The 14679-nt window shown below is 46.9% G+C and overlaps 1 protein-coding gene across 3 annotated transcripts in view; it reads right to left on the bottom strand.

Moving 5' to 3' along the window:
- The window catches only part of EGLN1 (egl-9 family hypoxia inducible factor 1), a 59049-nt gene extending 44602 nt beyond the window's left edge, over nt 1–14447 (bottom strand). The window contains exon 1 of one of the 3 annotated variants that reach the window (XM_058696141.1): nt 13120–14447. In XM_058696141.1, coding sequence (XP_058552124.1) covers nt 13120–14049 — 930 coding nt within the window. In that variant the 5' untranslated portion in view covers nt 14050–14447. The remainder of the gene's footprint in view (nt 1–13119) is intronic. The other 2 variants (XM_058696140.1, XM_058696139.1) reach the window with 2 other exon arrangements.
- Nucleotides 14448–14679: the final 232 nt, after the last annotated feature.

Raw genomic sequence — 14679 nt, forward strand, 5'->3', positions numbered from 1 at the left:
TTTACTTTGGATATTAATCATGTGGTATCAATGTCAACTTGAACTTCGTGTCAGCTTGCTAGCCATAAGCTTCTCTCTTCCAGGTCATGCAGAAGAATACACAAGGGGTCACTTTCAACATCATGTTTATTATGTTGCTTTGTTTTGAAGCGATGCATGTTCCCTGGGGATTCTCATGCCACTGGTGGGGGAGAGGGAGGGAAGATACGCACGCAGGCCCGTCCCCCTTGAGATTCACGGACGGGCAGGATTCTACAGCCATCTGTAACCCGATCAACTGACTTTGGGCCTAGGCAATGGCATGAAACTTCATTTTATCTTCACAGCACCCAGACTTAGGAGTTAAAAATAGTTTAGGCCATATTGGCCTGGGTTATTTTTATCTGGAAAAATAGGGACTAGAAGCAGCACAGTAAGCACAAAAAGGAAAGCTGACCACGATAGGACAGAAACCCTCATGGACTTTCTAAACCCCTTACTGTAGATTTAGAAATGAGACGGAAATAAGGGGGAGCAGGGTGAGGTGTGCTGTGGTGCAGGGCAGTTGGGTACGACTAAGTGTTCATATGTGAATAATAAAAACCATGAACAACAACAAAAGGTGCTTTGCATAAGTCAGAACGCTATATAGACAGCCCCTCTGCCCTTCTTTCTGGAGAAGATCCGTCAGGAATAAATGGTGTACAAAGTTTTTGAGAAGAGAGACCGGTGGAGGCACCGTGTTCAAGGAGATATTTGGGAATGGGATTTAAGCGAGGTCTTAAAGAACGCAAAAGATTCAAATTGCTGGAGCAGGGTGTGCGAATCATAAACCAGTCAAAGAATTCACAGATGTGCTGGGCGGAGTGAGAAGGGCAACAGGAAGAAAACAGGCTGGCAGAAGTAGCGCGTTTGTCAAAGAGGAGAAGCAAAGACCAACGGACAGATGGTGTGGTTGTAGGCCATCGGTGAGCATTATGTGCATAAGAATCAAACTGTCTCCTTTAAATAAAACTCAGGAGATGGGGCGCCCGGGTGGCTCAGTCGTAGCGTCCAACTTCAGCTTCAGCTCGGGTCATGATCTCACAGTTCATGAGTTCGAGCCCCGCGTCGGGCTCCGCGCTGACGGCTCGGAGCCTGGAGCCTGCTTCGGATTCTGTGTCTCCCTCTCTCTCTGCCCTGCCCTCGCTTGTACTCTGTCTCTCTCTCTCTCTCAAAAATAAATAAAAATATTTAAAAAAAAATTTTTTTTAATGAAACTCAGGAGATTTCTGAGTAAGCTTTTGACAAATATCGAATTTATAAAAGATGGATACAAGTAGTACATGGAAAAGAGTGAATTAAGAAACAAATAATAATACTGTGTAACAATCCAGGTGCAAAGTAATCAAAACCTCAATCAAAATAGGGCAGTGGAAATTTAAATATGATACTTACTGGACGCCTCACCTGATGAGCATTGTGCAGCACAGATAAGACAGGGGTCCCATCCTCAAGTGGCTCACGTTTAGGACAGGAGTCCCACCACTGTAGAAAGCACGCTATCCTTGATAAGAACTGTCACAGCAACACACAGGATAGAACTGTAACTCTGCTTAGCGGAACTGGGGCAAGACTCCACTCACAGAAACCCCCCTACCACCTTTCCACATAGAAAGAGCCAGGGAAATGGACAGAGGCAGAAAGCAAATGCAGGTTCAAGGAACCTGCCAGAAGGCTCCGGTGAGGAGTAGAAAGTATATGATGAGAAATGATGTTTTTTTAATAAAAATTTGTATGGCATATCAAGACTCTGGAGGAAACAAATATTTTCAAGCAGGACAACAACATGATCTGTGTTTTCGGAACGTAACACCAAGAGAGAATGGACAGGAAAGGAAACACACGAAAAGAGAAAAAAAAAATAGACTTTTGTAATCATCTAGACAGAAAAGAAGATGGGTCTCAGTAGGGCAGTGTAAATGGAAACAGGGACAAGACACAGGTAGGAAATAATTTTTAAATAGGTAAAATTCCCATAGTCATAAAAAAAGGTATGTTCTGGGGCGCCTGGGTGGCGCAGTCGGTTAAGCGTCCGACTTCAGCCAGGTCACGATCTCGTGGTCCGTGAGTTCGAGCCCCGCGTCAGGCTCTGGGCTGATGGCTCAGAGCCTGGAGCCTGTTTCCGCTTCTGTGTCTCCCTCTGTCTCTGCCCCTCCCCTGTTCATGCTCTGTCTCTCTCTGTCCCAAAAATAAATTAAAAAAAAAAAAAAAAAAAAAAAAAAAAGGTATGTTCTTCTGAAACATCATGCTCTTTTCAGACCTGGAGACTTTCAATGGACTTCCTCCACTGAAATTGACTGAACTGCTGGAAGCATCAGTCTAAAGAACTGCTTCTTCCGGGAGACCTTCTCTGGCGTGCAAGCTATTAGGGCCCCTCAAACAAGCTCCCATAGGACCTTGTACATCTGATCAACATCCACCACACATGGCATTGCTGGCTCAAGGTTGTCTCCCCTCGGACAATAAAACTCCAGAATGGCAGAGAGAATGACCTTGACTTGCCTAGCACTGACCCTGGCATATACTGGGCACTCTGTAAATAGTTGTTGAAAACGTAAATGCAGTTCAAAGACAGGACCAATTTTAAACCTGCTCCCCCACTCTCCCCACCACATAGCCCCACCAACCCTCATCCCCTCCAAGAGGAAACTTGGGAGGGCACTTCAGTCTTAACCATGCTGAGTTTGCAGTACTTCCAGAACATTCAGGTGAAGGTATCCATTAGTCCTCTGCAGATGCCAGGGTAAGGCCAGATCAAGGACTCTGACAAATCCTACTAGCTGAAGTCATGGTTGTTCTTCTCCTCGTCCTCCTCCTTCCATTATTATTACAGTTACAACTAATATTAAATGAGCACTAACTGATCACCTGCTCAGCATTTCTCGTGCATTATCTCATCTATCTTCAAACAAACATTATTGAATTAGGCGCTATTAACTCCTATTATACCAATGAGGAAGCTGATGCTTTTATTGTTAGAAAATGTGCCTAAAATCAGAGCACAATTAAGTAGCTAAACCAGGCTTTGAACACAGGCAAACTACCCTAAGAACCTGTGAGCTTCCCAAGCACAAAGTGATAATCAGCCAGGGAGAAAAATGTGTTGACTAGAGCAAAGAGAGAAGACAAACCACAGACCATGAAGAACAGTAACATTTAAGGGGCACACGTGGCAAAGGAAGAGACAACTTAAGAAATGGCATTCACACCCTGTGTAATTCCTTCCCCTTGAGTGTGGAATCAATCTCGTGACTTGCTGCTAACAAAAGAATCCTGTACAGGTGATGGATGTCTCCGTGGTTAGGCTGCAAAAGCCTGCGACTTCAGTCTTGCTGGGGCATTCTTGGCTTGCACGCTTTGATGAAGCGAGTTCCTGTGTTGGAGAGACCCACATGGCAAGGAACTGAGGCCCTCAGTCCAAAAACCCATGAGAAAATGAATGCCCCCAACATCCAGAGAGCGAGCTTGAAAGCAGACACACCCCATTCAAGCCTTGGTAGGAGAGTGCAGACCCTTGCTGACATCTTGAGGAACAGTGAAGGCAAGGATGAAGCTAGGCTGTGCCCAGATTCCTGATTTACAGGAATTGTGAGATAATAAATCCGTACTGTTTTAAGTCACTACGTTTTGGGGTAGTTTGTTATGTAGCAATAGGCAAAAGAAAAATATAGAAACAGAGATGTTTCAAGTTCTTCCTACCTGTGTCTTCTGACAGCGAGGAGGAGAAAATTAAGAACTGAACTTCAAGAAAAAACTACAGTTAGCGCTGCCTGGGTGGCTCAGTCGGTTAAGTGTCGGACTTCGGCTCAGGTCATGATCTCACGGTTCCTGAGTCCGAGCCCTGCGTCAGGTTCTGTGCTGACAGCTGGGAGCCTAGAGCCTGCTTCAGATTCTGTGTCTCCCTCTCTCTCTGCTCCTTCACTCGCACTCTGTCTCTCTTTCTCAAAAATAAATAAACATTAAAAAAAAAAAAGTAACTTTTGGGGCGCCTGGGTGGCGCAGTCGGTTAAGCGTCCGACTTCAGCCAGGTCACGATCTCACGGTCCGTGAGTTCGAGCCCCGCGTCAGGCTCTGGGCTGATGGCTCAGAGCCTGGAGCCTGTTTCCGATTCTGTGTCTCCCTCTCTCTCTGTCCCTCCCCCGTTCATGCTCTGTCTCTCTCTGTCCCAAAAATAAATAAACGTTGAAAAAAAAAAAATTAAAAAAAAAAAAAAAAAAGTAACTTTTAAGACACCTATTTCAGAGGAATAGTGCTAAGAAGTCAGAGGAAGGCACAACAGAAGGTAAAAACTTTCTAGAGCTAGAATGAAGGATAATTATAAGACAAAACTATAGACTCTGAACTTCTAGTTACCATTTATAGATGAGAACTGAGTACCTATACTGAGAAAAAATTCAGATGCATGGTCAATCTCTGATTACTCCAAAATCCTTATTAGACCTTTCCAATTAATTGGCTAGATCTGCTATTTCCTACCTAGGTTTTATTATTTAGTCCTAAACTGAAGTTGTTTGAATTAAATTGAGAGTACAGATTCCTGGATTCTATAAGCTCATGTTCGACTCTTCAGGTTTAAAAATTTTAAAACCATTTCATACACAATAACCTAATGTTCAACCATACTTCTGGGCCCTCCCCTCACCCTGGAGTCAAAACCAAGGCTTCTTATCCTTCAAAGTCCTGGATACAATATTCTAATGGGAACTTATCAATAAGGGTATGAGAACTATTTCTCTGGCCTCTTTTCAGACCACTGAATATGGTCCCCAAGCGATCATATATTTATCCCCTCCTTCCTTACTACAGGAAGCTATCACATCATCCTGTGTTATCTCTATATGTCAATGGGATTACTTTTGATATTTTATATCCCTTCTAGCTCTTCTCAATTTTCTATTGTCGTTTGAGTTTCCACAGCATATTTACATGAAGGTGTTTTATTTCTGACTTTATCTGGACATTTAATCTACATCTTTGCTTGTCTCTCACATTGAACCATTCAATTTTCCCCAGTGTTTCCCTAGACTTTCCCAATCCGTGTAATTCTTTTTACATGATTTGTATCTGTAAGCCATCTTAAGTGAGCAGTTCACGCAAGAAGGCACAGCCAGGCTTGCGGACAGCACCAGAAATGCGGCAAGGTTTCCCGCAGCAATCCCTGCAGGCAGCCCCCGAGGTAGGGCTGACGGGAGCGCACACTGTGCAAGGAAGCCATAAAGCCTCTGGAGAAGAAAAGATGGGCTGTAAGGTCAACAACGGTAGCAGCAAGCACAGCCAACTTGAAGGAATGTGCAAAAGAAGAGCGCAGAACTTTTTTCTGTAGCTCTGGCTGCAAAATAAGTGTCAACAAGCTGCTATAAATAGAAACTGAAAAAGTGGGGCAAAAGAAGAAAGGCAGAGAGTTAGGGCAAAACAAAATAATAATTATTTCCTCCCAATGCTCAAGCCAAAACCCTTGGAGTCACTCTGACGCCTTCCTTTCTTTCACACCTCACGTCAAATCCATCAGCGAATCTCACTGACTCTACTTTGAAAATATACCCAGAACCCAACCCGTTTTCACCATGTCTGCAGTTGCTACTCCGATTTAAGCCACCGTCTTCTAGAGCCTAGACGACTACAAGGATTTCCTCACTGGTGTTCTTGCTCCCCTCCAGTCTACTCCAACCCAGCAGCCACAGAGAGCTTTTAAAACAAACTCCCCAATGGCCTCCCCATCACCTAGGATAAAACCCACCGTTCCTGCCTACGAGGCAAAATCCTACATGAACTGCTCTTCCTTCTTTTCCCACTGCTTCACTGATTGCATCCTTGCCACACCCCCTCCCTCGCTCTGCTTTAACCCCAGTATTCCCAACACACCGAGCACTGTTGTATCTGCTCTGTAGTATCTTTACTTGCAATGTTCTTCTTGAATGTATGCACATAAGCCAGGTCCTCGTTTTGTTCAAGCGTCTCCTTAAATATCATCTTACTACTTTATGAATCCTAAGAGAGTACTCCCTGTTTACTTTTTGCCTTAATGTTGGCCTTGTTTACCTTCTGCCTTAATATTTGCCACCTAACATGTTGTATATTTACTTACACACTTGTTTATTGACAGTCTCTCCCCACCTTTCACCCACCTCAAGTAGAATTTAAGCCCCGTGAGAACGAGGGCTTTTTTGTTGTTGTTAAGGTAATCCTAACTCCTAGAACCGCAAAGTACTCACTTCATATTTGGTGAATGAACGAAGGACGGAAGAGATTATCAAAACAGGACTCAGAGGACAGGAATAAGGGGGAACCAAGAATACATACATTTCACTTTTGTAAAGAAATGGGATTTGGGACACTGAGTAAGGAAAATGAGGACTCCAAACACATGAAAAGGTTCTAGCGGTGTTAATGAGCAAATAGAGACTACAGATACTATTTAAGCTCTTTGGAAACAGAAATGTGAGTTGGTTCTGGGAAAATGTGATAACAAAGTAGAAGACATTCCCATAAAGGTGGCAGAACAGTTCAGAGTTTGGACCAGGAAATACAAGTGCAAAAAAAAAAAAATAGTTTAAGGGAAGACTCTTTTGTTTGTTTTTGTTTTGTTTTGTTTTTCAGAACGGAAGGCTTTCAGCTGGAATAAGAGTCCAAGAAAAGCTAGGAATATGGTTCAATAAATGACAGGAATGCCATCCCATAGTTACAGGGTTTCAAGTACAGAAACAAGGGCACAGTGGAAAAGGAGACAGCACACAAGCATGGTAGCAAAATGCAAGCACAGCAGTAAACTGCATCTATGAAAACCCTCTAAGCACGGATTCAAATGAAAGGGACTGAAACATTTGGTTTCACTTTAAAGTCTAAAGCAAAAAAAATGAAACAGGAGCAAAGCAAAACATTAAATAGGAGCACCCGGGTGGCTCAGTCAGTTGCGCATCCAACTCTTGATTTCCGCTAAGGTCATGATCCCAGGGTTGTGGGATCAAGCCTACGTCAGGCTCTGTGCTGAAAACAAGGAGCCTGCTTGGGATTCTCTCTCCCTCCCTCCCTCTCTGCCCTTCACCTGCTCACATGCTCTCTCTCTCTCTCACACACACAAAATAATAAACATTAAAAAAAAAAAAAAAAGATTCTCTGTCTCTCTGCCCCTCTCCCTTATGTTTTCTCTCAAAAAAAAAAAAAAAAAAAAAAAAAAAAGACTAAGCTGATAACACTATCCAAAGGCATACCAGCAAGGCACAGGCTTCAGAAAACATTGGAGAAGATGAACAAACATAGATTTGCAGTCTGAGAGTGAAAAAAGGAAGGGGGAGGAAAACAGAATGAAAGTGTAAATCAGAAATGCAGAGTATGGAAAGACAGTTCCTACTAAGGAAACATGAGAAGGTAGGCCTCCTTCAGGAAAATGGCTTGAATGTTGGAGGAGAGAAAAGAAGGTGAATAAAGAACATCTGGGGAAATTAGGGAGGAATTAACCAAAGGAGGAAAATTTTAAATAGGTCAGATAAGCCAAAGTGTACAATGAGAGGAATAAGAGGGAGAAGAAAAGGGAAGTTATAAATGTTCAAGCAATTCTCAAAAATGGTATAAAATACACCAAAATTAGTTAAGTAGGGATATGTCCATTTTTCCAAGAGATGCAGCAAAAAGTTGCAGGTGTAAGAAAGAAGTGAATCAAACGTCAGTCTGATTTGTCAGTAAGGAGCTCTATGACCTTGAACAAGTCAACCTCTCTGGGACTTATTTCCTCTGTTTAAAAAAGAAACGAATGTGTTGGTGGGGGGTAGTGGTAGTGGTCATGTCAAACATGGGTGATCATTCTCGGTCTCTTCCCCTCCGGGTTATAAGTGGGGAAAACACAGGAAAAGCATAGAACTCTTCCAGAAAGAATCAGAAAAACTGAAAACTTTTATGATGAGAAGAGTAATAGTTAACACAGGTTTCACAACCTTGCTTTAAATTTTAAAAAGTGCCTTTATATGTATAATTATGTGTACTCCTCACAGCAAGCCCGCAAGGCAGAAAAGGCAGGTATGGATTTAACGCCACTGTGCAAATGGAGTCATTCACCGAAGCTCAGAAATATTAAGCAAGGGGCTCAAGGACACAGAAACAGTGGCTGATCCAGGAGCCCAGCCAGACTGAACAGCAGCACAAAGTCCAGCCTCCTTCCACGTTCAGATGCTGTCCTCTTGTGTGACTAAGGTCTCATGGGATATTTTTGCAGCTTACTAGGTAATAGATGAGTGAAGAATTATCAACGTGCAAACAAAAAGCCCCTTTTGATTTAAAGTTGTTTTTTTGTTCAATTTCTAATTTTGAGAAAGAGAGTGCGCGCGCGAGTGGGGGAGAGAGGGAGAGGGAGGAGAGAGAGGAGGAGAGAGAGGGGGAGAGAGAGAGAGAGAGAGAGAGGGAGAGGGAGAGGGAGAGACAGAGACAGAGACAGAGACAGAGACAGAGACAGAGAATCCTAAGCAGGCTCCATGCTGTCAGTGCAGAGCCCAACACGGGGCTCGATCCCATGAACCATGAGATCATGACCTGAGCCGAAATCAAGAGTCAGACACTTGACTGATTGAGCCATCCAGGTGCCCCCAAACTCCTTTTGATTTAAAATAAAATTCCTGGGGGGGCGCCTGGGTGGCGCAGTCGGTTAAGCGTCCAACTTCAGCCAGGTCACGATCTCGCGGTCCGTGAGTTCGAGCCCCGCGTCAGGCTCTGGGCTGATGGCTCGGAGCCTGGAGCCTGTTTCCGATTCTGTGTCTCCCTCTCTCTCTGCCCCTCCCCTGTTCATGCTCTGTCTCTCTCTGTCCCAAAAATAAATAAAAAACGTTGAAAAAAAAAAAATTAAAATTAAATTCCTGGGGCGTCTGGGTGGCGCAGTCGGTTAAGCGTCCGACTTCAGCCAGGTCACGATCTCGCGGTCTGTGAGTTCGAGCCCCGCGTCAGGCTCTGAGCTGATGGCTCGGAGCCTGGAGCCTGTTTCCGATTCTGTGTCTCCCTCTCTCTCTGCCCCTCCCCCGTTCATGCTCTGTCTCTCTCTGTCCCAAAAATAAATAAAAAACGTTGAAAAAAAATTTTTTTTTTTTAAAATAAAATAAAATTCCTTAGGGCACAGGGGTGGCTTAGTCAGTTAAGCGTCCAACTTCAGCTCAGGTCATGATCTCACGGTTCCTGAGTTCAAGCCCCGCATTGGGCTCTGTGCTGATGGCTTAGAACCTGGAGCCCGCTTTGGTTTCTGTGTCTCCTTTTCTCTCTGCCTCTCTCTCTCTCTCTCTCTCTCTCTCTCAAAAATGAATAAACATTAAAAAAGATTTTTAATGAAATTCCTTTACAGTTAAAGGAGTTACGTTATATGTAAACTACATGCAAACTAACTCATTATACATTTTCCTACAAAGTTGACCTTGATTCCGTAACAACCTATGAAGACCACTCTTTCAGTCCAAATGAATCTCTTTTAACTGTAAAGCACTACAGTGAAACTGTTATTACTGCAGCTGCCATGTTTTCAACCTTTTTGCATACAGAATAACGGACTTTGATCTTTAAGACTGATTTAGCTATTAAAACATTGAACAGGCTGCTCCCCTTTATACATGGTGGATGTCAAGAGTACAGAGGAAAGTGGCAGAAGTGGATTGAGAAGGAAGTTTGGTTTGTAACATCTAGGACTGTCACATGTCTACAGCAGTGATGATAATCCTCATCCTATTCTTTGCTCTAAAAGCCATAATCAGCCACAGCAGACCAACTACGACACTAACAAAAAATCTTAGATATATATGGCCTTCTTCGTAGCCTCAACCTATTTTATCACTCCCTTAAGGTTCGGCATTTCCCCGTGATCCCCGCAATCCCCGCAATCCCCGCTGGTCTGCGCTTCTTGTCTATCTCCACCCAAGTCAAGGCCCTTATGATTTCTTAAGTCCACAAATCGGCAGACCATGATTTCTCCCGCCTGAACACCACTGCCAGCTAAAGAAAGGGTATGAGAAAGGAAAAAGGATCAAAGGTCAGTCTAAGGGCAAAAGAGGGGAAAATCCCAATAAAAGGACCAGAGAAAGTGGAAACTTGACGCGGGTTACATCAGTGTCCTTGTGTATTACTTCATCCTTCCCTTGCAATTCCTCTTTTAAAGCAGTTGGACAAACAGTGAGCCAGATAAGCATGCCTGAAGTAGAAACTTGGGGGAAATCAGAGTCTAACGCTCAATGAGCCACAACCAATTATACCTCATCTGATTATCAGGCCCTCAGACACACAAAAACCACACAGTAGATAATAAAAATAAAAAAGGACATCAGACTCTTGGTCAGAAAACTTCAGTTTAAGTCCTGGTATGCTGCATGATTTCCAACAAGTGCACGATTCCCTGAGACTCACTTTTCTAACCTACACACAGGAATAACATATCAACAATCTATTTCACAGAGCTGCTGTGAAGAGCTAAGTGAGAAAAACACTACACGTTTGACGCAAGTAACTTTTTAAATCACTCTAGTGTTGTAAAGGACAACAGAATTCTTCATTGAAGACCCTCTCTCTAATCCCATTGTGTACCCATATTCTGCCCCTCTTACAAGTTATCCCGAAATGACCAACACTGAAATAGCTAGTTTTAAAATGGCTTTGCAGACACGGAAATAAACATTTGAAATAAGCATTGTGTAGTCACCTAATAAAAAGTTTATAGAGCCCAACCATAAAGTACAGTTATTCACATACAAGACTACCACTGTCAATAAAATCTACCAAATTTTAGTTCCAGTATGCTAGGTAATCTACATCTTATCTATATCCTACCTGCATGCACAGTAGTAGAAAAGCCTGGGGCTTGATATCTGAAGGACCTAAATTTGAATCCCAGTGAGGTTATCATTAAGTGGTAGGCCTTAGGCGAGTCAGACCTGAAACCTCCTCAAATGGAAATTAGGAATACTACTACCTACTTCATAGGATGAAGATTATTGTGATCATGTCTCTCCTGGGCTTAATCTGGTGCCTAGTCCACTGTGCTAGCTCAATGCACGGTGGCTAATAATCTGATTGCCTTCCCATTCCCTCACAGCAAGATATTTGTTTTTGGTGTTTTTTTAAGCAATACTAAAATTACATGATTAAACATGCTTAACAAAAACTCTCTCAACCAAATACAATGAAGGGGATTCCCAACAATAACTCACAGATTTTCTAACTGTGCCCTGAAAATTAATGTAAGGAAAGATCAATCCAAAGAGTTTAACAGTCTGACCGTCCTGCAGCAAGTCCTTTATCATATGACAGTATGTGCAGTCAAGTGATTTGAAACCTCAACTACGGCTCCCTTCAGCCACTGGGACACCTGAGGAAGGAGCTCCCCATGACAAGCAACTTCTCTAACAGCTGGGCTGACTAACAGCTCTTAACACCTGTCCCTTCCCTGAGGACAGGTGAAAACAGGGAGAATAGGAGAGGGCTTAGCTTAACTTGGAAAGCTAAATTAACTAAGGAAAGCAGATCAAGGAAGATTTAGGACATTAACTTCTTCAGGACTTCACCTTAAGCTTATGCCTCAACTAACTACTCTGGTCAGTCCGCACAGAGCTATACTAATATCCCTTCAAGCTAGTTCCTGTCCTGCTCTAGAGTCCGTGACTATATTCAGATCTGATCTATGACAAAGTTTTTTGTTTTTTTTAAATATAAATGAAATTCTCATTGAAGACCAAGACTGAGGTCTAATCAGACCCCTTTTTCTCTTCCAGCTTAATATTAAGAAACTGCTCAGTTTTTTTTCAAACTACATGACCTTCAGACTTGTGCCTTCATCCACTAACAAAGCGGCAATATATAAATCAGACTTGGCGTTGTATTTTCCCCCCACAAGATTTTCATGTTTAGAACTTTCCTCATTGTCTTATGCTCAGCCTTTCAGGCAGCCTGAGAGTCACCCACAACGACAGCTAAAAAAGACGCCCTGACAACACACAAAAGAACCAGAGGCAAGAGTCAGCATGCGTGCACAAACACACACATGTGACGATCTCCTAAGACAAGCTCTCAAAACTCAAAAAATCAGACAGAGATTGATGGTGGAGGAGGGTGGAGCAGGGTGGCCTGGGGAGGAGCCGGATACAAAGAAAAGATTAAGACCTGGAAAGTAAAATGAAAAAGAACTGGGAGAGAGTATTAAGGAGGAAAGAGTCTCCCATTTACCATCTAGAGGAGAGAAGAAGGATTAGAGTAGGTACGAACTAAAGAATCTGTTGGGGAAAAACAAGAGAAAACAAAGAGATTCCACCAAATTGAGACTTCAGAACCAGCCCTCTCTCCTGCTCCAATTCCGTGTTGTTGTTTTTTTCTTCCAGGAAGCTACAACACAGCTTTTTCAACAGGAGGATTACACTAACAAAGCAAATAAAGGAAACCTCTGCTAAAAATGTAACCTACCTACACTGAAAGGTCTAAAGACGGAAATACTTCTTTCCCCGTTTTTTAGTGGGTTTCAAAACAGAAGGGACAGGAAGGGGGGAAAGAGCAATAGTGAGAGGGGAGCAGCCAAGCTCCTGAATATGAGGAGTCTTTGGACTACATGCCTATTTCAAGTTTATCTTTTCGTGGGCAAGTTGGCAGATTCTTAAACTAAACCCAGCATTCCACTCTGTAAACCACAATCTGACCCCTGGCTCCAACACCACAGAGAATTGAGGGGCATATGCAGACACAAGGCATATCCAGAACCAGCTCTTGCTTTGGGTCCTACCCTAAAATCCCCAAACCGGGAGGCTTAAAACTCCAGTCAGGTTTGAATGGACTAACAGTGCAAGGGAAAAGGAGGGGGGAAAAAAAAAGCCAAGTGAAAGGGAGGGCCTAAGTTTAGCCACAAAACCATGCACTTAGAGAGGCTTGTCAACGGGCAGTTAAGTGGAAAATAGTGGACACAGAGAAAGCAGCTACCTAGATAAGCACCTACTGCACGGATTATATCCCTTTTTCTTATGGGGGTGCTACACAAGAAGGAAATTACTTTTATACAGAGAAGCCATGCTCCTCTGCCCTGAGCGGCTCCCGTCGCCGGGCAGGGGGGCTGCCCGCCCAGTAAGAGATGTCCAGCGCCACCCTCTAGCACTCACTTACTTTCGTCCGGCCATTGATTTTGTAGTTGCCCAGCTTCCCGTTACAGTGGCGGATCAGGTCGTCCATGCTGCTCATGAGCCGCCCGATGGTTTCGCAGCCGGGCTCCTTGCCCTCGATCCAGGTGATCTTATCGCCTCGGATGTCCTTGGACGAGTCACTCTTCTGGCTGACCAGCTGCCCGTCCGTGAACTTGCCGGTGTCGTGCAGGGCGCGCACCTCGTCGCCGATCTGCTGCCCGGTCTCCTTGCCCAGGAAGTCGTCCACCACACAGATGCCATGCTTGTTCATGCACGGCACGATGTACTCCAGCGCCAGCTTCAGCGCCGGCAGGGGCTTCGTCTGCCCGTTGGGCCGCAGGCCGCCGCCGTGGCTCAGCCCCTCGCCCGGCGTGTTGCTCGGCGGGTACAGGTTCGCCTTCTCCTGGTACTGCGACGCGCGGGCCAGCGCCTCCTCCTTCGCGGGCTCCACCTCGGCCGCCGCCGCCGCCGCCTGGCCCTGGCCGCCTGCAGCCGCGCGAAGCGGGGGAGCGGCCGCCGCGGGGTCGGCCGCGGGCTTGGCCTTTGCCTTGGCCGCGTCCCCGGCGGCCCGCGCGCCCGCATTCTCGACGGCGGCGGCGCTGTCCCGGCGCGGCACTGCCTTCCTGGCCTCCCTGGCCCCGGCCCCGCCGGCCCTGGGCGGCGGCGCGGAGGTGGGCGGCGCGGAGCCGGGGTGCCGGTGCTGGCCCGCTCCGGGGCCCGGGGCGCCCTCGCCGCCCTGGCACACTAGCTTGTGCTTCTTCCAGTCCTGGCGCTGGTGCTCCTTGCTGCAGTAGAAGGAGCTGCGGCAGCGGCTGCAGCGCAGCAGGTTCTCCATCTTCCCGCACAGCTCGCAGTACTGCCGGTCTCGCTCGCTCGGGCTCGGCCCGCCGGGCCCGCCGCTGTCATTAGCCATGGCGGCGGCGTTGGCGACGGCGGCCGAGCAGGACGGGTGGCGGCCGGAGGGCCTCGCCCGGGGCCGGGGAACGGGCGGAGCGGCAGAGGCCGTCACTGCGCCACGCACCCGCCACTCCTCGCCTGAGGGAGGCCGGCGCCCCGCGCTCTCGGCCCGGCCGCTGCCTCGTCCTCGGGTCCTGCCGCGCAGCGCCGGCGGCCGCCTCAGCGCCTCATCGCTGCCGCGAGCTGAGGGACCGCGGCCTGCGCGGCGGACGGCGACCTCCGCTCGGGCACGCGGGCCCGGACGCGCGAGATCGGCCGCCCCGGCCCCCGCCGCCGCCGCCGCCTCACCGTCCGGGGCTGCCCGGCCCGGCCTGTGGAAGAGCGCAGGGCGTGCGGGCGCCACTCGCTCTGCGCGCTCTGCACGTACACCACGGCCCCGCCGCGACCCGGGCGGGCGGCGCGCGAGGGCGGAGGGGGCCGAGGGGAGGGCCGAGGGGAGGGCCGAGGGGGCGGCGGCCGAGCACACACGCTCGGGCGCGGGCGGCGCCGGGGCCGCCTCCGCTCCCCCGCACGCGGCTCGGCGGGGCTGGGCCTCGGAGTCGGTCCCGGCGCCCTGCCCCCGCCCCTCTGCGGGCTCCGCCCGGGG

This window comes from Neofelis nebulosa, chromosome 13 (assembly GCF_028018385.1).
Source record: "Neofelis nebulosa isolate mNeoNeb1 chromosome 13, mNeoNeb1.pri, whole genome shotgun sequence".
Taxonomy (NCBI): domain Eukaryota; kingdom Metazoa; phylum Chordata; class Mammalia; order Carnivora; family Felidae; genus Neofelis; species Neofelis nebulosa.